Source organism: Seriola dumerili, unplaced genomic scaffold, assembly GCF_002260705.1.
Source record: "Seriola dumerili isolate Sdu_G_001 unplaced genomic scaffold, Sdu_1.0 BDQW01000066.1, whole genome shotgun sequence".
NCBI lineage: Eukaryota > Metazoa > Chordata > Actinopteri > Carangiformes > Carangidae > Seriola > Seriola dumerili.
The window spans coordinates 4621244-4633881 of NW_019174321.1; the positions used below are offsets into that span (position 1 = coordinate 4621244).

The 12638-nt window shown below is 41.5% G+C and overlaps 1 protein-coding gene across 1 annotated transcript in view; it reads left to right on the top strand.

Annotated features, from left to right (window-relative positions):
• The first annotated feature begins 399 nt into the window (after positions 1–399).
• LOC111219378 (neuron navigator 1-like) overlaps positions 400–12638 on the top strand; it is a 43167-nt gene continuing 30928 nt past the window's right edge. The window contains exons 1-3 of the mRNA XM_022742024.1: positions 400–1033; positions 6206–6308; positions 8994–9353. Of these exons, the coding sequence (XP_022597745.1) occupies positions 400–1033; positions 6206–6308; positions 8994–9353 (1097 nt within the window). The remainder of the gene's footprint in view (positions 1034–6205; positions 6309–8993; positions 9354–12638) is intronic.

Sequence of the window (12638 nt, forward strand, 5' to 3'; positions counted from 1 at the left end):
TCATTCTGCTGCTGCGCGGTTCAGCGGCAGGAGGGTGTGCGGAAGGGAGGAGAGTGGAAAAAACGGAGGAAAGGAGGACGGGAGGGAAGGAGAGAAAGGGAGCGCCTGGGCAGCACTGCAACAGCTGCAGCTGCAGCAGCCTGTTAGGACGAAAGAGGGAAGAAAGAGAAGGCTGCAGGATTGCCTTAAAGGAAGCATTTTATATGGGCTATTTTTTTTTTTTGCTCACAGGGAGAAGGGTTTGAGTAAGGAAGCCTGATTTCTCCCTGCTGATGTTTTTCTATATGGTCTCATGCAGGGGGCATGCTTGGAAATAGTGTGAGAGGCAGAGGAGATTTGAAAATGGAAAGGACGGATAGCACAAAGGCATACGGCCAAGCAGATGGCAAAGGAGTTGGTATGGCAGCTAAGAGGGCAAAGTCTGGAGTGCCCCAGAGCACGCAGCGGGGTGAACTGAAGGTTTACCGGGCGGGTAGCTCGGAGGGCAGGCTACCAGTGCCCTCCAATCTCCGCAAGCAGAGGTCTATGACAAACCTGGCTGTACTCACTGATGCTGAGAAGAAGTTGCATCTTTATGAGCCAAAGTGGTGTGATGACATGGCCAAGCCCGGGGCAGGGCAGACCAAGATGGGCAAGCCAAAGACGGCAGGAGGCGGCACCGGTGCCGGAGGAGGTGCCCCTCTCTCTCGAAACCTGTCCAAATCTGAGCATTCGCTGTTCCAGGGCAAACCCAAGCCCTTCAGCCCTCTGGCTGCTCCTTCTGCCCTGAGCAAGCAGAGCCGTATACCCCGTGGTCCTTACGCTGAGGTGAAGCCCCTGAGCAAAGCACCTGAGGATGGAAAGTCCGATGACGAGATCCTCTCCAGCAAAGCAAAGGCCAACGCTAAGAAACAGGGAGCTGGGGCTGGAGGGGAGTCCGGTTCCAAGGGCCAGGTGGAGGAAGGGGGAGACAAGCCCTTCCTGAAGGTGGATCCGGAGCTGGTGGTGACAGTGCTGGGCGACCTGGAGCAGCTACTCTTCAGTCAGATGTTAGGTGAGTACAGCACAGCAGTCTTGATACCTCTACCACCCCAGGGCCCTCTACAGTACGTTTGGCCACCATGTGCTACAAACCAAATGCCCCGCTTGTACGATTTCTCAGTGCCTCTCAAAGTCAGCATCACGCCCCCTTTGATACAGCCACTACACGGCACCTGCTCGCTGCTGCAGACCCACATTTCCCTGGAATGGATTTTATGCAGCTCGCTGACTGAGGGAGGGAAAAAAAAAAAAAAAAAACAGGAAGACGTCCTCATGGTGCTTGCAAAGCATGCTTTTCCTCTCATTATTTCATTGAATGCTATCCCAGCTTGGCGTTTCCACAGAAAGCTCAATAGTTAGTTGAATACCAAAGCTATAACGATGCTCTATTGTTCTTATTCCTCCAGCATGTCACTCAGGTGTCTGAGGCTTGGTGGCATTGATTATGTTAAACGTGCTCGCTTCCTATCATAACATAACCATCTAATTGCATGAAAAAGGCCTGAGGGGATGGAGATTATTACCAGCAGACTGATCTCCTTTCTAAAGCTCTCGTTTGCTGCAACATGTGCCGATGCACTCGAGGGGTCCGTCCGCTGCCTCCGTGCATGCTTCTAAAAACAAGAGATGGGGAAGACGGCATGCCATATTGAATTCATTTCAGGCAGACACACATTTAGCCACCTCCCAGCTCCATTCATCTGTAGAGCTCTGACAGATGGTTTACACCCTGTGTACTACAACGGTGCAAATGGCAGAGAAAATGGCTTTCCCTCTGGAGGTGGTAGGTCAGGTTTATCAGTAGGAAGGACTTCTATGAATAAACAGGGTGTTGATCAATAATGATATGATCCTGATGACTGCATCCTTTTTTGTATGTTTTGTTATTTTCTTTGTGCCTCTGTGTTAATTACAGGTGCAGCGTGTATCTAATTATGATCTGTGTTTTGTCTTTGGCAACTTTTAAATTCAGTGCTACCCACAGGATGCATTAAGCCTCAAGCCCAGCTTTCTTCTCAGATTTACCTGCAAAGTGCAACCTGCTGTTATTTTATATGTTCAATCTTAGTTTAAAAAAGAAAGGAAAAAAAAAAAGAATCTTTCAGGCTATTTAGATAACAACTGGGTTGGAGACTTATTCTTTGTAATACTAAAAACGAAGGGGTTAAATTGCAGACATCTTGCCCCTGGTCTCTGATGACACCCTCACAGAAGGTTTATAAATTAAAAAAACTGCAATATTAGAGTGCAAAATAAAAGCTAATTTACTGACACTTTGCGTTCATTCGCATTCCTAATATCCCGCTACTAGTTAACAAACATGGTGCAAGCATGTCATATACCAACAAGCATTTCATGTACAAATTCAATAATTCATTATTCCATTATTCATCAGGAGAGCATGTTCCCTGTTGCATCTTAACGAACACGTCTGTGGTGATTTGATCTGTTATCCATGCCTCATTAGCCTGTATGGATGTCTATCACTCATGTTCGTCACACTTAAAGCCTAGTATGAACTGTAAGCAATGCAGCATGCTGTGGATAGCAGCATGGCATCACAGGGTATATTTTGTGTGACTGAGTGTGGAACCACAACCAAACATTTCTAAGAACCCTGCAGATTTCTGCACCACACCCACCTTTGCTTTATCAACCTAATTGCATAAAATTTGCAGCAGAATGCCTCGGGCTGATACATCCTTTCTGCTCAATACATCGCATTGTCCTCCATGATGTTTCCAAATCAATTCAAAGTCATTATTTCTCAAAAAGGGGGTTTATCATCTTAATGAATAATGTATCATCATTTAAGATGATAATCCCATGTGGGCCTGTGACGCAAGTCAAGTGCTTTGTGCCCATGAAAGGAAGAACAGCCACCAAAAATGGAAAGATGGGAAACAATCGCAGCACTGATTATTGATATTCATATAGATGGAGGAAAATATCTTTAATTATTGTAATATTGATGTTATGTATTCAGGACAGCAGTATCTGAATACTCCTTTCTGCATGTTAGACTGGACCTTTTACCCCATGTCCTTACTGTACATGTACAGTACAGAGGACATGATTGTTACTTTAAATAGCTCTTTTCATTCATAGTCTGCAGTATATTTAAGGCCTGATTAATGCTTAATGCTGTGCTCTACTTCTGCAGTATATCTCATTATGAGCTCACTGAAAGGATGCTTTTATTTCTGAACATAGGTCTCTTTGTTTACCATTATGACATCAAGAATGGTCAACTTTGTTAAAAGACTCATTTATTAAACTCTCCATGTAAGTTTGTGCACCATGGCTTTCATACAACACGAGACTGTTGGATATACTGCAATAGCACTAAATGAAAGGAGACATAAATCTCAAATCACTTGCCTTTTTTTTTTTTTTTTAAATGATGAATTTACTATGACGAATATATCCCAGGTCATTAGGACGATAGATTCATATCCACAGAGAAAGCAGAAGATCAGAGTAGTACAGACAGCAGTAGCTACTCATGGAAGAGCTCTTCTCTAAACAACAACGAAATGAGAAAACCTCATTTCATCCTAATTGTGTATGATCTGTCATGCAAGATGTCCACAAGCGTAGCAATGGTCTACAGCTATGTAGACTCACACTGGAGAAGGTACAGGGTACCTTTTCAAGCCCAAAATATCAGTCAAGTCATTTTTGATGATGTATTATTTAAATATCAGAGATAAAATGGCAGACAGCCTGTGTTTTGAATTGTTAATTTCTCTCTGTCTGCCTCTTACACAATTTAGAAGTTGTGGGGATGATTGAATGGGAGTGTGTATTTTTGAAAACAACTGGGGGTGGTATCTGAAGCAAATCTACAGCAAAGCTGCTACATAACCCTGCTGTGATTCTTGGGCCAGAGAGCTGTTGGTTTTCTCTTCATTAAGAGCTAAAACTTTCAAATTTATTTAAAGGCTGATCATGTTAAATAATGAGTGATGGCTATTCACGGTGAGGGTTGTATGAGAAGTGCTGAATGTGCCCTTTTTTTTTATTCAAGCCAACAAGTTATTTTCCCATCGGCATTCACTCACAGTGACCACTCACCTGGCATTGTGAGAAACTCTGAAAAGCTCTTGGTCCATTTGAACTACAAGAAAAGCACCCTCTTCTTGTTTGGTGCCAAAGTAACAAGTTTTTTTTTTTCAGAAAAGTGACTCAGTGAAACGAACTTCAAAATGAACTGCTTATAAGGACTATTGGTTTTCCCATGATCATCATGTTTGTTTATAGGAAATTAGGCTAATGTCTCGATTTAACTGGTGCAGCATCAAGGACCTTTAATGTGGATTTAGTAGTGTTTCTAGGGTTAATTACTGAGGGCCTCTAACAATGTTTTAGAATCCCTTTTGCCACACTGTAATCTGCCTCTGCTCCATTTCAATATAGAGCACTTCCTGTGGTGTTGCATCATTCATAAGACTTTAGTGATTCAGATCTGCTTCAGTATTCTGTCCGAGTTTTCCCTCTCTGTACTGTAGGCATCACTGCAATGCAGGGTGCCAGAGGACCATCATTCACTGCATGGGAACACAGTGAATTTTGAATACAGTATATACTCAGAACAGATGTGATTCACGTGTGGGCTCTGTGTCCAGGATTCCTGATTGAGGATATTCCCAGAAATGAGCATTAAATTAGCAGCATCACAGGATGCTGCAAGAATGTGATGATGTGATGAAAGATTTATTCTTAGACCCACTCTTCTTTACTCTTCGCCAAATATCCAGTCTTGGAATACAAATGATGGTCGTGGGGACTATAGCATTATTAAACTTTTTTATGGTGATGTTAAGGTTAGCGAAAGAGTTTTGGTTTACTCTTTTTAAAAAAAAAAAGAAAAAGAAGTCCATGGTGACTTGAAACATGAGACAGAATGAGTGTACTTTATTAACATTTAACTGAAACCACAATCTTTTACTTTTCTGTGAACATGACTCATGCAGCGATTGTGTTCACCACCATAACAGAACTGGAAAAGAAATGTGGACTGTATAAACGTCATTTCTAGGAGACGGGGGGAGGTCACCAGTCTATAAACCAACTGTACAGACTCAGAATTCAAGAAAAGGAAGGATATTGATAATCTAACATTAGAACCAGATTCACGTCACATGTTGCATATTTATTGTTGTGTCCAAAACCATCATGTACTATCTATGTTCTGCTAATAATCCCACAATGCAATACTTAACATTTTATAGATGCAAACAGTCACGTGACATTTGTCAGTTATGATGCAAAATGATAGTGTGATCTTTAATCTTCCTGCTGGTATGGTTTTAAATGTGTAAATTGTGTATGTATGTTGTGTGTGAAAATTCACACCTTATAGACACCTGGCTGAATCAGTTCAACATCCAGTTATGATAACGCCACATTGTTTGACGTATGGTCCCCTGATGTCCTCGCCTCTTCTCCAGACTTTCCAGTCATTTCTCTCCCCACGGGATTTTGTCTAAACACGCCACAGTGGAAAACATCATCGCCTCTCCTTGTGTTTTTGAAACATTGAGGCTTCTGTCACTTGCTACAGCTAACACAACAACACTCTTAATTGTTCTGCGCTATTGATTTGACATGGTCATGACCCACTGTCTCGACACTTTACATTGCACGCAGCTTGATCTAAATAAGCTGATCTGAGGTGAAGTGCTTTTGGCTGCAGTTCAGCATATTGTTGGCTTCACGACTTCCGCTGAATGACTCTGAGAAAACACTCTACAGATCAGAAAACAGAAACTCTGGATAGAAAAAAAAACTCAGTGCCTTGAAAGAGATCCTGGTGTGGCACAAATGTCAGAATACATCCCCCTGGTGGGCGCTCTAAGTAACAGGCAACCTATCACATTTTCAGGATGTACCATGTCACTCCAGAGGGGGTACAGCTGGCGTTACCATGGTGAAGCAGCTCATGGAGTGAAATTTGTCTGCCTAATGATGTGAACATGCTTTGGCTGCGTGTTTACTAGGAAGACACCTGTCACATAAGTCCAGGAACAAATAATACGATTAAGGACATGCGTTAGTGTGTGTGACCTCTCTTAAAACACACTCACACACAGGCGCAACAGTGAAACAGCAGCTTGTATCTGAGTTTTACTTTGACTCTGTGAATGTTTTATAAACTTTTTTCTGCATGACTGACCCACAGACCCCGAGTCTCAGAGGAAACGGACTGTGCAGAATGTCCTTGACCTCCGCCAGAATTTGGAGGACACCATGTCAAGTCTGCGGGGCTCCCAGCTCAGCCATAGGTAAGTGTCCTCTATTAGCATTTTAGAATTTTGTATTGTTTCATAATGATGTCTCCTTTTCCACTGGCTAATGTCTTATATGAACAGAAGACAGCGCATTGTAAAATCATAGGATAAAATCATAAGACAAATTCTGTCCATGGTTTAATCTGAAAGGAAACACACTGTTATGTGAACTAGCTTGCTGGATCGATACATAACACAATCATGTATAAACAGTTGTGCTGTGGCCACTTGGAGAGTTGCCACCTGGTGAACATCTGGCTTCCATCCTTCTTAAATAGCCCGTCTCTTTTTCTTGGTCATGACTTCATTCTAGGCATCTCTCTGTTTGGCTCTCACAGGCAAAAGGCCCAGGCAATAATTTGTTGCAACAACCACAACATAACAAGACACTGGGGGAGAACAGCTCTTTATTTCATTTGGACATTATAGTTGGAATGTAATATCCTGTGTAACAAAAACCCAAAGATAAGGAACAACGACCTGCTTATATCTCTTCTATATTCTCTTATAAACTTCTATTAATGAGTATTTCTATATTAAAACCAAATCAATTATCTCTGTAATTTGAAATAGGCACTCATTGTGATGTTGCATAGGAGCCATATCTGAATCTCTGAAGCTTTTCAACCTCATTTAGCTCACATTTGCAGAATGGTTGTGCATAAGCTCCTCTCATCTGCCCGTAAGGGCAAACAAACATCAGCAAGCAATTTTTCCTAAACTGTAGCTGAAACACCAATAAAATACTTAACTATCAGATGCCCAGAAACACAGCCTCAAATAAATGCTAATATTGTTGTATAATTATGCAGTTGTTTGCTAAAATGTGAATAATAAAACCTTTATAAGCTAGTGATATGGTGGTGGTTATGTGTCTGCCAGCTTGTTTTGTTGTTTTTCTGCCACCTAGTGGCCAGAAATGAATTAAAGCAGCTTTAAATTCTTCTGTTTTACTATGTCTACTAGAGACAATTTTACCATCACATATATTTTGGCATCAGTGTATGTCAAAAATAGTTAGCAAAACATTACAATACAGACATGCCTAAGATATGTTTAAGTTCATTTAGAGAGAGTGTCACCAGAGAGCACTGTCAGTTTAGTTTTTAACTGCTATGTCCTGCTATCCTGCATTATTGGTCACTATAACCAAATGTAAGGGATTCTCACCAAAACTATTTAAATCTTGTCTTGATAATAATAATAATAATAATAATAATAATAATATTCCTTTTTAACTCTCAAATATCGATATGGGTACCAGCCTCAAAAATCCAGCATCTACAAAACAAGTTGTTATATGGACTTCAAGTCACATCATTTTAAGTGATACATGATAGGAGCTGTGAGTAAGTTTTGCTATGGCTACATAGCCACCGTTAGCATTAACAGCTGTTTACTTACTAGTCTTGTTAAGAGCTTCAGTCATTGTTGCATTTACAAGACAAGAGGTTATAATACGCCTACGAGCAGCGCTATTTCTTCAGGGCAGCCTGGACACTGTATCAGAACGTGACAAGATAGTCCGAACCGGGTCGGGACTTGCTGGTTAGTAAAACAAGGCATTGCTTTCCACCACTGGAGAGCTCTTAGTGAGGAAAGGAATGAAGTTTGATGCTGAACTTGTGAAGTTTCTTCTAGACTAGTAAATAAACAGCTGTAAATGCTAACACTGGCTATGTAGCGATAGCAAAATGAACAAATAGCTCCTTTAAATAACTTATATATTGAGGAATAACCAAAAAACAAAAGCGCTTTCAAATTAATTTATAATATCAGTAACAATATGCTTTTCATCCATCAGTCAGCTATCCATTATCTTAACTGTGAAATCTTGTGATTATACATACTTGACATTGACTAGCAATATTAATGAATGGTTGAGAAGAATTCTCACAGTAGTTATCTTGATAGACATTATTTGATCTCTGTTGTCAATGATTCAAATGTCTGTTAAACAACATACAATATCAGTCATTGTCAAAAGTAAAAATTCTCATTTTCAGTACTGGCATATGGCACCACTTAGCCTCCATATTGATAAATTATCCATCAACAATGGATAAAAATATCCCCATGGTCGTAGCCATTGCAATATTTATTTGGGTGAGCTGGTTCATCTAGTTATGTAATCAGCAGACACAGACGCTCGCAGCCATTTGGAGGACATTTCTAACACTGACCCACTTACAGCGGGTGAATAGGAATAGGAGTGAATAGGAAAACTATGATATACACTATAACGAGTAATGGTAAGAGGTGTATTGCCATTTGCGGCATTTCTTGGGTGTGGTCATGTGAAGCAAAGCTCCTTGGCAGGAGAATGATATTGTCTGCTGGTGAGTGTAAATATATATTACTCCAAGAGATAGATGCCATGTTAAGACAGAGATATCGGGTCATTCTCCTCTTTGCCTTTGGGTTGGGATGCCACATTTCTAGCTTTAGTCCCTGAAGACAATACAGTGCCACAGTGTATATGGCTCAGTAGTAACTCAATGCCACTGTAGGTTTCTTTTAAGGACTTCTGACAGAGAAAGAAAGATGTTTTGCTTCCTTCTTTGGTCTCATCCTTTGCAATATTGTTGATATAATGATTTTGTGAGTAATTCTAGACTGTAAATGGCTCAAATATATAAAGGTAACACACACTGACCCTTTCCCCATGTGTCTCTCCAGCTGTCTGGAAAGCAGTAATGTGGGCTATGACAGTGATGAGACCAACGCTCGCAGCATTTCTAGCCTCTCCAACCGCTCTTCACCTCTGTCCTGGCGCCACGGCCAGTCCAGCCCCCGTCTTCAGGCAGGTGACGCCCCATCTGCAACAGGCGGAGGATACCAGGGGAGTAAGACTGGCTCCCAGTATACCGCCCATACGATGCCAGCTCGCTGCTCCAGCCGCATCAGCAGCACGTCTCGCATTGAGCTCATCGAAGGGTTGGATGTGGATGACACCGATCTCAAGTCTGGTTACCTGAGTGACAGTGACCTTCTAGGAAAGAGCCTGCCGGATGACGATGACGACAACCTGGCTAACGGGTAAGAGTATCTGAAGACGTGCATTGCTTTGAACCTCTTGTTACCATGACAACATGAACCAATTAGTGACTGCAGCGACTGGATGCTGGTTTGTCCTTTGGGCCTCTACCTTATGACTTTGAAAAGGTCAGCTAGGAGATGTTGTCGAATTGCATTTGACTCCCAGGAATCAGGAAGCTGGTAGGCCTTCAGCTGTAATTGCTAGACATTGTTCCACGCCACATTTCACTATCTAATTGGGTTGCATAGACCATATACATTTTATCTTTCAACTGCAGTGCCAAAAACTTCTATGAGGGAAACTTTAAATGCCGACACGGTGGGTTTTTGCTGTGTGTTGATATCTGATGTTTTGCACTTGGCAGACCTATCAAAGAGCTTTCATCAGCAGCCTGTGCAGACACACTGTCTTTCTTTCTCAAAGTGCTCATGACATTGTCAGAGGCTGTTTTTGCTGACTCTGAGAGAGCGCTTTCTCAAGTTTTTTTACTGAGGACAAAACTCATCAGATATCGCTTTGGTTACACAATAAATGCTCTGGAATAAATTGCGCATGGTCTAAATGTTGTGAAGACTCAACAGGTACAGAGGCAACAAATAGTTTAAATCACACAATGTGACAATGCTTTCCTTGTTAACAGGAATGCCACATCTTACAATTACTCTACCTTTCTGTTTTTTTCTTCCTACTCTTTGCCTTCACCCTTGCTGTCCTCCTCTTACATCCTTTGTGTGTCTTTATCTAATTTCTTCTCTCAAGTTGACAACTGACAGTTAGAGTCAGAGAGAGACGGAGAGAGAGGGAGAAAGAATCCAGGACAGTTCTCTTGTGTGGTTGAGCAGCTTTATCGCTGTTGCACATGCAGTGGGATTTAAGCTCAATCTCTGGAGCGCTCGCTAGGCCCTGCATGCCAGGTCACGTTCTTACTACAGAGTGCAATGAGGAGAAGAAAGACATGACACATTTTAGATGAGTAGAAATTAGAGCAAAGAAGGAAAAGTGTAAAATTAACTGGGTCCGTTTAAATGAAGGGCTGTAAAATTTGGAGCTGAGGTGAATCAGGATGGCATGATACGACTGATAGTGAGAATGATAAAAACAAAACAAACAAAAAAACCAAGACGAGACATTCTATTAAATAAAAATGGATGACTAGCTCCATGTGAAAAGGTTTAGCATTTTGGGAGGAGAGAGGTGAAAAAGATCAGACAGCAGAATCCTGATAAGGTCAGGATTAAAAGGAGATTATGTCATATGGGTCCATTCCTCAGTAACATCCATGCACTCAAAATCCACTTAAATCTGACGTGTATTTTGCCCTGTCCTTTGCTGAACCGGCTCTGCTGTGGTGATTCAAATTTATGCGAGAGGTGAACTTGGGGGACTCGCCCCTGCTTATAACACCACGGGCACCAAAAATGCTAACTGTTTTTACATAACTGCTGTTTAGAAATGCCTCATCATGCTCAGTGTTTGGGCCCCCAATGTCAGCAGTCCCCAGAGATGCTTTCAAGGTGACTGTGAAAACAGCCTGATGAGTCCAACTGATCCCAACAGTAGATTATTACCATTTACACCAAGAGGATTATGGGCTTGTTTGCATACATGCTATGGAAATGTCTCTTTCTGTGGGTTATCTCGAGAGTCATAATAGGCTGGATGCCAAAATGCACCAAGATATGTATTCGCTTTGACCTTGAATAGGTTGCGTGCTTGTACTTGGAGGATATAACTGATTTCTTTGCTTTGCTGGTCTGTAGTTGCATTAGTCTCAGTGGAAACTATCCCTGATTCTCCTGCAGGAATACTGTATATCAAGAGTTAATCCTGCCCCCCTCATAAAGATACCAGCAGCCTTTGGTGTAGTTGACTAGCTAATCTAATTTTTGAAGCAGGCTCCACAGCACATGCTCTGATTTTCTTCTTATAGTATCCTCTTGCAAATTCTGTGATACATTTGTATTTGTACTGTACACCCCCTGTCACACACTCACAGTTCACCTCATTGAGAACCATGAGCTACCAGCTCTTGAAAATAGATCAGGCTCCTCCTGCGTAACCATGGAAACCATCTTGAAATAGACTGTAAGGAGAGGTGCAATTTGTGCTCGCTTTTACTAAAGCCAGTTTAACATTGCCGTACATTTGACTGATTTTGAATTAGCCTTAATATAATTTACTTTATCTGAATTGTAGAGTTTAAATTATAATGCTTGGATAATGTATAACCAATGTACATAATGCTTCAAACAATCCGGAAAGAGACATGTGAAATAATAAGACAAAAGACATGTTGTTGCTCAACCCTTTTTATATGAGACTGTATAATAAGGGAGCAAAATGGAACTGCAGCACATCACTGGATATCTAATGGATATTGATTAACCCACACCAGACAGCACTGGCTAGCTAAGGCTAAATGTATACACGCTGACAGTAATCACTGCTTCTGGGTGTCCGCCTCATCAATAATCTGGTACCAAATACATGCCAATCTCCTCATGGACTCCCATCTTTCAACCAGAGAGGAATAGTGACATCGCAAACAGTGACACACAGCTTCATGTTAATCTGCTTTGTCCCAGTTAAAGAAAAAATTATTCTGATGCTGTTTTATTAATCATTAATATATCCTTCCTGTTTGTTCCGAGGAAATAGGGAGTATTCATCTGTTGGCAGTTGCTATCATTGCAAATATTACTGTATGTCATCTCACAATAAACCATAAAGACCGACAATACCTGCTTAAACCTGCATTATCTGTTTTTGACCACCAGAGGATAGAAGAACTCAGAAAAAAAAAAAGCTGACATACACACAGCCCTGACATACTGAATAATGCCTTCTAAAGTTGTTGTTGCCTTCGCCATGGACGTTATGTTTTCACCCGTGTCTGTTTATTTGTCAGCAGGATTACGCAAAAAGTACCAATTTGCACCGAACATGGTGAAGGGACGAGCCGTTGACCAGGGAAGAACCCATAGAATTTTGGGGCAGATCCGGATCGTTTACTATGAATTTGAATTTTTCTCTCCTAAGTCTGGTGTATGTTGTTTGACTTTAGCCTGGTGGAGGTCTGCGCTCTCTGAGTGCCCTTCTATTTGACATTGGGTCACAGAGGCAGTGATTTAACTTTGTGGTAATGAGTGAGAGTGAGACTGTACTTTGTGATGTTGTTGTACTGGATCGCATTATTAGATCTCGTAACGGCTGATGTTTTTACAGTGGCTGCTATTTTTATGGTCAATCAGTGCATTGTCCAACTTGCAGTTGCTGATGTGGAA